The sequence below is a fragment of the Nannobrachium achirus genome (genome assembly GCF_963921795.1).
Source record: "Nannobrachium achirus genome assembly, chromosome: 3".
Taxonomy (NCBI): domain Eukaryota; kingdom Metazoa; phylum Chordata; class Actinopteri; order Myctophiformes; family Myctophidae; genus Nannobrachium; species Nannobrachium achirus.
The window spans coordinates 61715298-61729571 of NC_137812.1; the positions used below are offsets into that span (position 1 = coordinate 61715298).

Sequence of the window (14274 nt, forward strand, 5' to 3'; positions counted from 1 at the left end):
ACTTTTCTATATGATTTTGACCCAGGGAATTCATTAAAGTGGTTATTTTTAACATGTATGCACATCTTGACCCTATTTCAGGACAGAAACGGTGAAAAATAACCCAAAAATGTTCAAAACACGTCTATACTTCTCTTTGTACAGATAAATTAAGGTGTATTCTTTTGATACCACAGGTTTTTTAGGACCCTTATGATGTCTAGTTATGATTTCTGCTTGTTGCCGTGGTCAACTAATGTCCCATGGGGTTCATTTTTAACCTTTTCTCACATATCCCCAATTAGTGTGGGGATTTAGGGGAGCAAATGCTAAATTCGTGCAATTTTGACTTAAAGCGCGAAATTTTGCACAGATGTAGCCCAGGGCTTGCTCTAATGATTTAGCTAGGGCGCCCGAGTCTGCGACCTTCGGGGTCGCCACAGCGGTCAAATCAAGTTGGGCTTCCATTGACTTTCTATACAGGAGGAAAATACCCAGAAAAAGATTTTTTTTCTGGGTATTTAAGGAGGATCTGAGGGGTCTAACTAGGGGTTTGTCATGATGCTGAATCCATTGCAGGCATTTGTTTTGCACAAAAAACATTCTGTGGGCTAGAAATGGCCTCAGAAAACAATACACGTATGGGTGAGTATTCATGTTAGTCGGAGGCCTTAGGGTTTTTTTTTCTTGTGCTAATCAGTCTAAAAGTTCAAAATTTTGCACAGATGTAGCTCAGGGCATGTTCTAATGATTTAGCTAGGGCGCCCGAGTCTGCGACCTTCGGGGTCGCCACAGCACCCACACAACTCTGAAAAGTGATGACTCATCACTTTTCATCACTAAAGTCGATGGGAGCCCAACTTGATTTGGCCGCTGTGGCAACCCCGAATGTCGCAGACTCGGGCGCCCTAGTTAAATCATTAGAGCATGCCCTGAGCTACATCTGTGCAAAATCTTGAACTTTTAGACTGATTAGCACGAGAAAAAAAAACCCTAAGGCCTCCGACTAACATGAATACTCACCCATACGTGTATTGTTTTCTAAGGCCATTTCTAGCCCACTGAATGTTTTTTGTGCAAAACAAATGCCTGCAATGGATTCAGCATCATGACAAACCCCTAGTTAGACCCCTCAGATCCTCCTTAAATACCCAGAAAAAAAATCTTTTTCTGGGTATTTTCCTCCTGTATAGAAAGTCAATGGAAGCCCAACTTGATTTGACTGCTGTGGAGACCCCGAAGGTCGCAGACTCGGGCGCCCTAGCTAAATCATTAGAGCAAGCCCTGGGCTACATCTGTGCAAAATTTCGCGCTTTAAGTCAAAATTGCACGAATTTAGCATTTGCTCCCCTAAATCCCCACACTAATTGGGGATATGTGAGAAAAGGTTAAAAATTAACCCCATGGGACATTAGTTGACCACGGCAACAAGCAGAAATCATAACTAGACATCATAAGGGTCCTAAAAAACCTGTGGTATCAAAAGAATACACCTTAATTCATCTGTACAAAGAGAAGTATAGACGTGTTTTGAACATTTTTGGGTTATTCTTCGCCGTTTCTGTCCTGAAATAGGGTCAAGATGTGCTTAAATGTAAAAAATAACCACTTTAATGAATTCCCTGGGTCAAAATCATATAGAAAAGTGTGTTCATTTGTCCCTGTAGGTTGTTTACATCAAGCGTTATGGCATTTTCTGTTATGACCATTGTATGGTTCAGATTGGGAATAGTTGTGAGAAAAGGTTAAAAATGAACCCCATGGGGTATTAGTTGGCGACGGCAACAAGCAGAAATCATAACTAGACATCATAACGGTCCAAAAAAAACAGGTTTCGAAAACATGTCATTGGGGTGCTGGTAGACCCCTCTCTCCTGCCCTACTACTTGGGAATGGGCTTATTCTGTGTAAAATGACATATTTAGCCACTTGTATGCATGCCCCCAACCACTGAAATAAGAATCTCTAAAACAATAGAAAGAAGTAAATGAAATCATTTTAACACCCATCTTTTATATTCTTTAATTACAATCTAAAATATGAACCCTTGTTGTAAAAAACTAAAGTTGTCCTTTAATACTTTGAAATGGCAGGTAGGCCTACTTTTTACTGGGCAGGCCTTCAAAAAAAGTAAAACATCGAAATGTATTGTGTGTGTGCAAATGCCCTCTCTGGACAAAACCATGGAGTTTTATTCAAATCAGATGACATTAACTGTAACATGTCTTTACCTAACCTACACTATGGGACCACTGGCTACACAGTTCAGTTATGTAATCTACCCCTACACCAGTATGCTGATTAGAGCTAAGGACCAGACCATTTAGCATTTGAAGCTGTTTATTGTAGACATGAGAATGGAGATGATGATGATGATTTTGTTGTAATGCATCATGTCAAACTCCTAGCCGTGGGTCCCATAGTGTGGCTTGAGACAAATGTTTGTTCTGTGTAGCTGCCTGAGCCTATGCTCACCACAGGTGAGCAGCCTGGTACCAATCACTTGGGCCACACCCACAAGTTCAGGCCTGTCAATGCTCCTGGATTTCCCAGGAGTCTCCTGGATTTTGAGGCTGAAATTGTACCCATGCTAGTAAAGCAAGCCTGATAAAAGTATCAAACATGCACAAAATTCACCAGAACACAGGAAATTAAATCAACTGTCTGGACCACCAGACCCCCCGCTTTAGGGGTGGGGGCAATGCATGCAAAATCATACAGATATATTAAAGTGATCCCTGACTAATACGACAAATATGTCTTAATACATTATAATTGTCCTCTATAACTACAATGTAAAATTAAAAACACCTTAAATATTTTATTTCTTCTAGAAATAGCTAATCTTTCACTCAGTAGGGGAAATGCCTGTCGCAAGTTGATGATGTCATAAATGTCATGTGTCATTTTTATGGCATGCATGTGCAAAAAAACAAAACACAAACACATTTGAAATATTGATTTGATGTTCATATTAACATAGGAAGTATTAAGTTTGTTTTTATTTTCACATGCATGCCATAAATTCCATAGGGATAGATCACACTTGACATTTATGATCATCAACTTGCGACAGGCATTTCCTCTATTGAGTGAGAGATAAGCTATTTCTAGAATAAATAAATAAAAAATCGTATTAGTCAGGGATCACTTTAAAGATGAGAAGTCATTATTAGAGATGTCTTACTTTGCTTCAGTCATCAAATCTGTACACCTACATTTGGCATTTTAAGGCTGGAATTGTAGCTATAAACAAGCCTGATAAATATATCAAACATGCACAAAATTCAACAGAACACAGGAAAATATATATATCTGTTAAGAAGTTTTCTCCTGGATTCTGACAGTCCAATGCTGACAGGCCTGCCCACAAGTGAAACATGATCAGCCAAGTAAGAGGGTTTTTTACATTAACTACTAGCCTATAATGAATTGTCAGTCATGATAACTTGTAGTCTAAAACACAACACAAGGGTTAAACCAGATGTTCAGATAGATTCCCTTTTTCTTTCCACTGGCGTCAGAAAAGAAGACGCACCAAAGATCCCCACGTATACGCAGCAAACGAATAAATTGGATTGGTCTTTTTCCTCCTTTCGCGTAACGATGAATCATCACCCACCCCATCACCCATCACTCGATCGATTTGACGAACGTTGTTGGTCACGATAGCGTCGTGCCGTCTAGCCTATATAAGCTAGAGCCAGGGGATGCCAACATAGAGAAAAGCCCACTCCATTTCGCTGCGTAAAGAGTGTCCAAAAAAACCTGCGCGTTATGGAGAGGTCCGTGCGCTTTGCTGTGGTGTGCGTCGGCGTCTCACTGCTCATCTCGGTCCATCCCAGTGAAGCGTGGTACAAACAGGCGACCGGCCCCACCTACTACTCTGTGGGGCGAGCCTCCGGGTTACTGTCCGGCATCAGGAGGTCGCCGTACGTCCGCAGGTCCGAATCCGAAGAGACGGCTTTCGACAGCGGAGAGACGGCCGGCAACAATGTGGTTCACGAGGCGGGCAGCAAGCAAATCTCTATTCTTAAAAACATGGTAAGTGCTATTTGAATAGATATAGCCTGGGTATAGCCTATAACACAGAACACGAAACCATTTGGATTTATTTATCTAAGTGTTTTTCCCTTTCCCCCGTTTCCTGACATTTATTGCACTTATTTTGCAAGGCAATTATAAATACGACAGTGTTGCAGTCATATTATAGGCTCAAAAGAGGGATCTTGAAGTCTTAAGTTCCTGACATGAACTCCATCCAAAGGCGCTGTCCATTCAGCACCACACGATTAACGAATCAAAACTCTTTAGTCTAAAATATTTTTTAACAAATCATGGAAATTATCATTTTTGTGTAGGCTATATTATACATTTGAATGCCGAGCCTTTGCAATGCAGTAAAAATACATCTCCATTGCAGTCATATTTTACAGATATTTTCTCATTCAAAAGACAGTGGACTTTCAGAGGCAAAGTTCCTGACAAACTCCACCCAAAGGCGCTGTCCATTCAGCACCACGATTAACGAATCGAAACTTCTGGCATGGGCTAGAAAACAGATTACAAAATGATATGGAAATAATATACTGTGGATTATAAGATTCTACCTACAGTATGTTTAGTGTTACATGTTTATAGGGATGCACCTTTCTTGGCCAATACCCGATGTTTAAAATAACAATTTAGCGATAACCAATACTGATAAGTGATATTACCAATATGTGTTTATATATTATTTACCCCTTTTGTGCCAGGGAAACGAATACATCTTCACTATAAGAAATAACTGATATAATAGGCCTACACCATCACCAACAGTGCAAAATGTATGCGTATCAATCAACCAGAGGCGTCAATTGGGTATGGCAAGCTATGGCAGCTGCCATACCTTGGCTACAGGGGGAAATAATACAATGTACTTTTCATCGTGCCTGTTGCTAAGGTATGGCAACATGACTGGTGTCTTGCTTTCGTGCCTGTTGCTAAGGTATGGCAACATGACTGGTGTCTTGCGTGCAAGACACCAGTCATGTTTAGCTTTTTCTGAACTGACGCCGCTGCAATCAATAACAGATAAATATGGCTACTCTACTCTTGATGAAGGACAAGTGGGACCGAAACGTCTGTCAATTTAAATAAAAATGAGCTGCTGAGCAAGAGCAGTGTGCGGGATGTGCTTTGTTCATGGAATACCTTTTCATGATTGATTCATATATCGGCCACTGACATAAGTTAAAGGAGTAGTTCACCCCCAAAATGTAATTTCTTCTTTTGATTATCATAGAGACTTCAATAATATATTTTTGTATATTTCACAAAAATGTGATTATAGTAGATGTAGCCTACCCCCATTGATTCCGGATGGGGACCAAAATGCATCTGGGTCCCCATCCAACAGAAAAAAAGTCATTTTGGGGGTGAACTACTCCTTTAATGTCAGCTTTATTTGCCGATACCGATATTGACCGAATACCGATATTGACCGAAAGCATTGGCCGATACCGATATTTGGTCGATACTGATGGCGCATATCCATCCCTAATGTTTATAGTTGTAAATTAAGTCTAAAAACATATAGGTATATTCATTAAAAAAATTATAAATAGGCTGAACAACACTTTTAGAAGCCCTGTAGTCAGGGAATTTTAATAAAACCTGGGAATAAATTCCTTACCAAACAATTTCTTCACCAATGTGTTCGTAAAGATTGAAATTCAACATCCCTAGCAAAATATTTGACAGCTAGGGTAATTCTGGGTCTCATTCACTTACTATACACTGTACTATAAGGGAAAAAGTAGCATGTTAAGCCTCTATCAGAGTCGGTACCGCGGTGGATCCGCGGTGTAGTGCAGTGTAGTCTTTTTGAGTCATAAAACTACAACGTTCAAAAAGACTACACCGCATTACACCGCGGTGGATAGCTTACCACCGCGGGTACCGACTCTGATAGAGGCTTTAGGGGTCTAACTAGGTGTTTTTAATTATTCTGAATTCATTGCAAGCATTTGTTTTGCACGAAAAACATTCATTGGGCCAAAAATGACCCCTCACATCCCACTTAAGGCATATTTTTGGGAGTGATTTTTCCCTTATAGTACAGTGTATAGTAAGTGAATGAAACCCAGAATTACCCTAGCTGTCAAACATTTTGCTAGGGATGTTGAATTTCAATCTTTGTTAGATATGTTACTAGACACCTTTACGAACACATCGGTGAAAAAACTGTTTGGTAAGGAATGTATTCCCAGATTTGACAGGTATTCTGCTAATTTTTCCTGACTACTGAACTTGTTTGTCTTCATACAGGCGATCTGCTTGAAGGACATCTCTCCCAACCTGAAGAGCTGTGAGCTGCTCCGGGACGGTACGGGTACCTTCCAGTGCCAGGCCGACGTCTTCCTAACATTGGACTCCCTGGACTGCTTGTCCGCATGATCAACAACACGGCACCCTCTCCAGCATCATCTATACTCCCTAGTACAAGCTGCTTGTAGAGAGATATCATCACTGTCGGGCAGAAACCTCGTATCTCCCAAGTTTCAAGTTGGTAATTTTTTTCGCAAAGCAAATCCCAGCTTCATCGTACAAGGCCGTCGCACAAAAGTAGTGAAAACGCGGTGCGAGGCGTTGTGTGCTTGTAGATCGGCTGTTTACACTAGTTTAATTCATTTTTAAAATGAATTAAACTAGGGACACACAAGGTTTCCACCCGACAACGACGATATGTTATCGTAGGCACGCGACACCAACGTGCGATGGAAGTTCAAGGGATAGTTCACCCAAAAAATAACTTTTTCTTCTATCCATTACTCAACCCATGGACACTTGTATTCATGGATGTTTTTAGTTTTTTTTCCTTCGCATTCCTATAAGCCAATAATTTGATGACCAGCTGTGGTTCCTTATGGAGACACAAAGAGACAGCTTTGTTCCCTATGGAGACACAAAGAGTCTCCTCAAATTATTGGCTTAGGAATGTGACATAAACTAAAACATATCCATGAATTCAAGTCTCCGTTGGGTGATTCATCGATAGAAACAAAGTAATTTTTGGGGTTGAACTACTCCTTTAAGTACTGAACGGAGTAAGGATTTTGAAGAGGAGTGACTAACGATGAACTGTGGCAGACTTTGAATGTTAGCTTGTTACACAAATAATAACCTTTTGCTTTGCCTCCGAAATAAACCGAAGTGGGGCGTAGCCTACGTGTGAGAGATGTTTATTGTTATTCTTTTCAAACTGTTTCCGTGTCCATATTTCCACCCATCACCTGTATGTACCACAGTTAGCAAATGTATCCTACATGTATGGAATATTGACTGCAGAGTGGATCTTTACCAGAAGTAGGACACTTTTATTTTATCAATTAAAGTACAGTTAAACTTGTGTTTCTGTATTCTGTTCCTGCATAACCAATTGAAAATGGAAATCAGAATGATAAAACAATATTAGCAATCAGGTACATACATCCCATGATTCTATTTGTCTACCTACATTATATCACATTGTCTGTATTTAAAATAATTAAGATGGCTAATAACTGTAGGTTAACATGTCTCTTTATTACATTAATTGCATATTTTGGTGAAAACAGAGAATATAAAGTTTAAGCATAGTACATATTATGTAAATGTTACATAGCCTACTTTCATGAAATGTAATTTAAATATAAGAAAGTTAAAAGTTAATTCCAAGGCACTTGGGATTTATTTTCCCTCCAGTTTCTCTAGAGGAAGACTTATTTTGTTAAATATTTGTGATGTTGCCACACCAATCACCACTGGAAAGACAGACCCAAAGACAGATTAAATTGATTATCTAGTAGCCTAGAGGGGGGACTTCAGAATTCAGCTGTAGTAATGCCATTCAATTCCATAAGGTTAAGCACCCTAACTTTGTCCAATACAAAGAAATATAAGCGGAAGGAATAAAATTAAAGTTTGCCTATACTAGAACAGATACAGAAGAAAGCTATATACAAGAAGAAAGCTTAAGAGATGCGTTTTACAGTTTTATCAAGAAGTGAGTCACAAACTTAAGGATTGGCAAGGGTTGGCTGGCAAAGAAGAGTTAAAAAACTAACGGAAGAGTGTTCTGTTCACAGGGGTGGACAGGATAGACTCAGTTATTGATGGATGACAGGAAAACACACCATGAAATGAACAAGTGACAGATTAAATTGATTATCCAGTAGCCTATGGGGGACTTCAGAATTCAGCTGTAGTAATGCCATTCAATTCCATAAGGTTAAGCACCCTAACTTTGTCCAAGACAAAGAAATATAAGCGGAAGGAATACAATTAAAGTTTGCCTATACTAGAACAAAGAAGAAAGCTTAAGAGATGCGTTTTACAGTTTTATCAAGAAGTGAGTCACAAACTTAAGGATTGGCAAGGGTTGGCTGGCAAAGAAGAGTTAAAAAACTAACGGAAGAGTGTTCTGTTCACAGGGGTGGACAGGATAGACTCAGTTATTGATGGATGACAGGAAAACACACCATGAAATGAACAAGTGAACCCTTCACCCAGGAAGTAACAGGCAAACAGTAAATCCCCAAATGTTCTCTGTCTCTTTCTCATGCACAAGCACGCACGCACAGACACAATCACTCACTCACACTCACATACAGAAATAACACTGCTTGAAATTAAATGCGATGTCATCTGACATTTGCATAGTACAGTACAAAAACATAAATAACCAATATAGAAGTGTGATTTCACACACAAAACACAGTCACTTTTACAAAGGTTCCAGGCCCATGGCTAAAGATTAGCCAAAGATTTTCTTTCTTTCTTTCTAGTAGTGTTGATGCATATAGCAACACTTAAGGATGAACTGTATGCGCAGACAGAATACCAGAGCTGTGGACTTCTGGTGCTAGATTTCACACAATGAGATACAGTGTGAAAACCGTCTTCAAAAGCGAACATAAAATGGCTATGATGTGTGCCTAAGGACCATTGAGTTGAGTTCTTTGTGTTGGTCACTTTCTGCACTTTAAAATAATTATTAACATTTTCACACAAGCAAGATGCTTCCAGTCTTCTGGGGGGGGGGGGGGCAAGGCCTGATTTATACTTGCACACGTTGCGCACTGGTGTCGTGCACCTACAATAGCAGATCTACAAGCTCACAACAGCGCAATGTGACCTTGCAGGCTATTTTAGACACACGACACAATGCGCAACCAGACATAAATCAGGCATAATATATAGATAGACACAATGCCTTTGTATGCGTGTGTGATAAGTTACCAGTGTCCTGTCATTGAAGTTTTCTCCAACAGTTACTACTGCACTTCAATAAAAGTTTTTTTCTTTTCATAAACATATTTCTATGAACCTGTAGGAGTGTAGGCCCGAAAGAAGCAGGCCACATCAAAACAGGGTGCCATAGTGTGTAGAAAGAACGCCTTGCAAAAGAAGGGCCTGCACTCAAGTCCCGTCCTGTGCTTGCATTGCTGAAGTGTTCAAACACTGAATCCCTGACCAGGGATCCAAACAGCAGCCGTTATTTAGCAGATCCTCCGCTTGGACCTTCACACTAAAGGCGGATAGCAAAAAGAACATATATACATTTCCCTACTGGTCTTCAATACAGTAGCAATACAGTAGCAACAAACCAGGCTCTGGCTAATGGCGCAGGAGAGACGGGGTGAAGACAACATCCACTCTTCATAGAAGTCATAGAAGCGAAACAGCCTCCAGGTTCTCTTTGATGATGGTGTCCATCACGACCTGAAAGACGATCTGTATGTTGGAGGTGTCGGTTGCTGTGGTGAAGTGGTGGTAGATGAGCTTGTTGGGGATGGTGTTGAGAGAGACGAAGGTGGCTGCTATGAACCGAGCCGCCGTGTCCACGTCGCAGTCAGCACCTGTTAAGGTATGGAAGATCAGGGACGTGCAGAGAATGTTATAGAGGGGCAGGGGCTGACATTTCTAAAAGGGCCATTTTGGTGGAAATCTCGAAAATAGCAGACCTCCAAGCTCACAACGTGTCGCGCTGCGACGCGTTGTGAGCTTGGAGGTCGGCTATTTTCGATGGTTGATTTCTACACAGAGAGGGCAATTCTTTCAGCATAAGATGCTGCATTGAAGTTCAGGAGAGTTTGGATGAGGCAAATTCTCTTGAAAAATGCTGCCTTCAAATGGCATGGCAAGAGGGCATTTACATTTCTTTAACCATATAATTAGTCAAATCTGCATTCATGGTCTGGAGAGGGCACTTTTTTACAGAAGGATAAAAGGGCAAGGGCTCAAGCCCCCTTTGATGTCTACTGTATGTGTGCACGTGCCTGTGGAAGATGTTAAACCTGGTGGAAACCTTCAGCATCTTTCTGCTCCCCATCCACTCTCAAAACACTCCCAAACACAAACAGCCCACCCTTTCTGTAAATCTTCGTAACTAGAACGGTGCCCGCTGGGCACCGGCCTACTCGGGAACAAGGCAAGTTGGAAATGCATTCCCCACACTGTTGTGCAATGTTTTATTCATGCACACATTTGTAGAATTCTGTTTCTGTCTGTTTTGTGCCAATATATTAGCCAAATCAATGTTAGGTTGGGCAACTGGCTCTGTGTGAACTGTGAATGTGTGAAGAGTGCACACTGACTGACTGGGAAAAGTGGACGACAAACTAATCAAATAGCAGGTGTGGGGCATGGCAATCATTTGGCTCATGTCATGGCACAGCCAAAACCTGGAAATTAGACAGGTGTGAGGAATTTGCCAAAGCAAGCTTAGGCTGGGGTTGCCATGGCAATCAATTGGCTCATTAGGGCCACTGCCAGAGGCTGATCATAGAGTAACAAAGTTTGACGTCATTTACACATCCTACCTGGTTCACGGCTTTCCCCCCCCCCCATTCTGAATTCCCACAGACATTTTTACATCGTGTCATATAAGAACTGTGTTCCAAACATAAAGAGATTATCTCAACGGTTTGACTCATATGGATGTGAAGAATCAACCGATGGTGAGAAAACGCTAATGTTACTCTCGCCAAATTAGTTACATTTTCGCTAGAAACAGACTGTACCTGTAAGACTCCCTAATCGGAAGATAAGCGACCGTAGGTGGCTTATCTCCACAAATAGGGCAAAAATTTGTTTTTCCAAAATCTTCCTGATCCATGTTGATGACATGAGTGTAGACATGCTGTGTAGTGATATTCGTGATTTTAGGGCAAAAACTGTAGGAGCAGTGTCCAAAAATGTGTTTTAAAAATCGGCCTGAAGGTGGCGCTACAATAGGGCCATGTGAGAAATGAGGGGTGGGGTCTCCGCGTTGCCTTGGCGGACGAATAGGTACCGGCCCCGGCTCTCCCGGACGCTCCTAGCCCGAGTTACGGCATTTTATGTGCGCTGCAGTGGCAGGGGGTCCTCCACTGGGGGCGCCACCACTTTTGCATCCGTTCTGGAGCGCCAGGAGTCGGTGGTCCCCGGGAATTCCCCGTGAGCAGCCCCGTTGGGGTGGTCATTTGGTCATTTTTTACATCTGGGGGTCCCCCAGAGACCTGGGGGTCCCTGGGGCTCCGGGGGTCCTTGGAGGTTGTAGTTTGGCAGGCAAGGAGTGTGTGTGTAAAATCTGGCATGGATGGGGTCAACGGGTGCGGAGATATAAGCAGGGAAAAAGTGTGACGTGTGAGCACATTTGGTCATTTTTTACATCTGGGGGTCCCCCAGGGACCTGGGGGTCCCTGGGGCTCCGGGGGTCCTTGGAGGTTGTAGTTTGGCAGTCAAGGAGTGTGTGTGCAAAATTTGGCATGGATGGGGGCAACGGTTGTGGAGATATGAGCAGGGCAAAAGTGTGACGGACGGACGGACTGACTGACTCACCCACGGACAGCCGGTGGAGGTTTCTACAGTAAGTAGCTCCCTACGGTCGCAATCAAATATGAGTGACTGACTATCATAAACCATACAGAGCCTCCTCCCCGACAAAATCGCGGAGACCATTTGTTTATTTTTGGACCACAATGCTTATATGAGACGATTTTAAGATGACTCAATGTTATTCTCTATAGAGAAATTACTTCTGTGAATCGGGGATGAGCGAGTGACGTCATGACTTGTTTACTCTATAGACTTTTCTGGCGGTTCTGGACAACAACCTATCCTTTCTGACTGACTCGATGCCGGGCACGGCACTCCCTCTGGCCATACCGTATGTGCAATGCTCGAGGAAGATTTGAAGTTGGTCGGTGGAACAGTTCTTGAGATAAGTGGATTACAGACGTACGTACGTACACACAAACAGTACATATGTAAGTACTGAGTATATACTGGTATGTACATACAGAGATTCAGATTCAGTGCATTATTGTAATATCATTGTGTGTTTGTGTGTGTGTGTGTGTGTGTGTGTGTGTGTGTGTGTGTGTGTGTGTTATATTGTTTTAAATAACCAACAATCAAAATTACACAGTACCTTATAGCACAATATTTTACTGTGAATTAAGCCTCACAGTTCTTGTATTTGCCCAGCATTTATTCTCACCTTTAAATTGAGGCAGGTACAACCGTAGATGTCGGCCAGAGTGTAAAATCTTCTCTTGAAAAAGATCAATCTTGTTCATGAATAAAATCTGCAATAAACAAAAACAGACATATAATAAGTCAAAGGTGTCTCGGTGATAACAAAAATAAATAAATGTACAATGACATGTATTTCCTGAATTTAAAGATGAATTATTAAGAATGCAGTATTGCAGTGTAATTTAAACGTGTATTTAAACTAAAACATATTTAGACTGATACAGCTATGGAAAATAACTGTCTCAATGTTATTTGACAGATATTTAGATACAAATGGGAATCAATAGTTGTGTTGATGCCAGCATGAGATGGTGATGCTGGGCCAATTATCCAGCTCCACACATCAGTGGACAATCAATCGTCCCTGGTCCCCTGCAACAGCAGGTTGACTACCTGCACTCAACAACAGGCTTCATACACCTCTTAACCTTAAAGTATTCTGGTCTCGTTTCATTTCACTTCATCTGAATTCAATTCATTTCACTTCAATGTGCCCTACTAGCATGAAAACTGAGAATTGCTAAGGTATATATTGTCGTTGTCAGGTGGAAACCTTGTATCTCCAAGTTTCAAATTTGTACGTTCTTTCGCAAACTAAAGCCCTGCTACATCGTACAAGGCCGTCGCACAAAAGTAGTGAAAACAGCCAATCTACAAGCACACAACGCCTCGCACCGCAAGGCGTTGTAGATGGGCTGTTTTCACTAGTTTAAATCATTTTTAAAATGATAAATGCAAAACAAACGGTTTTGGACATACAAGGTTTCCACCCGACACCGACAAATTATGCAACTTTGTATTAGCGTATGCAATAGACAGCGAAGGACATGGCTTTTGCAGTAGTGTTAGGGGCCCCGGAGCACCTGCTCGTGACCCCAAGGGTGTGGCACCCAGGTCCTTCAAGCCATACTACAATGACCGTGACCACCGTGATGCCCGCCGCAAGGGAGACAACCGCCAGGAGAAGCGTAGAGGATCTGTGGGCTCAGACAGACAGCAGTCACCTGGACCCACTGCCACTGCGGATCGCCAAGCCATGCCACCACCGCCAACACCCCAACAACAACCTCTGCAGCAGATGCAAGCTCCGGTGGCACAGCTTGGGCCTCACATGGCCTTTTATCCCATGCAAAACCTGCAACCTCTGTACCCAGCACCTGCCCCAGTGCAGGCTCCAGCCCAGGCACCTACAACCCCTGTGACCTCTGCCCCAAAGGAGAAGCAGGCCGGGAAGAGGAAGGAGAAACGCAACCACGTTCCTCGCCAGTGAGCTGGTGAAGAAGTAATGTTATGGCCCAATATATTCTCCATATGTTAATCAACAAAAAGGGACATACATTTTATTAAGCAGTTAGTGTGCTAGTACTGTAGATGCATATATACTGCAAATGTAGAAAAGCTTCCTTTAAGCATAGGCTGTTGATTTTTGATATACTGTATAATGTATGCTGTATTTCTGATATACTGTATGTGCATGCGAGAACTACATATATACGTGGTTTCTTCACTGACATTGGGTAAAGGTTAAAAACTGAATGTACTCATAGTCAGAACATGACATACTGTTTACACTAGCCGCTTCGTTGCCTGCACCTGCGAGGCACGGCCTTGGACTTGGGGTGAAAAAGGGGGGGGTTGTAGATGGTGCCAGGCTGTATCATCGACTCCCCGACATTCCTGTACCGCGCTAACGAACCGTTATCTTCTTATTGCCAACATGAGATAGCGCTTCCTGAGGGAGTAAAGGGC

At 42.0% G+C, this 14274-nt stretch overlaps 2 protein-coding genes across 2 annotated transcripts in view; one reads left to right on the forward strand and one right to left on the reverse strand.

Moving 5' to 3' along the window:
- Positions 1-3756: 3756 nt before the first annotated feature.
- Positions 3757-6420, forward strand: LOC308281823 (neuropeptide B-like; the record flags this gene model as incomplete). The annotated part of the gene is made up of 2 exons (XM_080722142.1): positions 3757-4023; positions 6292-6420. 2 exons carry the CDS (start codon positions 3757-3759, stop codon positions 6418-6420), a joined length of 396 nt encoding a protein of 131 aa, XP_080578268.1.
- A 1212-nt stretch (positions 6421-7632) lies between these two features.
- Positions 7633-14274, reverse strand: part of gnav1 (guanine nucleotide binding protein (G protein) alpha v1) — a 59293-nt gene continuing 52651 nt past the window's right edge. The window contains exons 8-9 of the mRNA XM_080722138.1: positions 12488-12575; positions 7633-9863 (exon numbers count right to left, since the gene is read on the reverse strand). Of these exons, the coding sequence (XP_080578264.1) occupies positions 9673-9863; positions 12488-12575 (279 nt within the window). The 3' untranslated portion in view covers positions 7633-9672. The remainder of the gene's footprint in view (positions 9864-12487; positions 12576-14274) is intronic.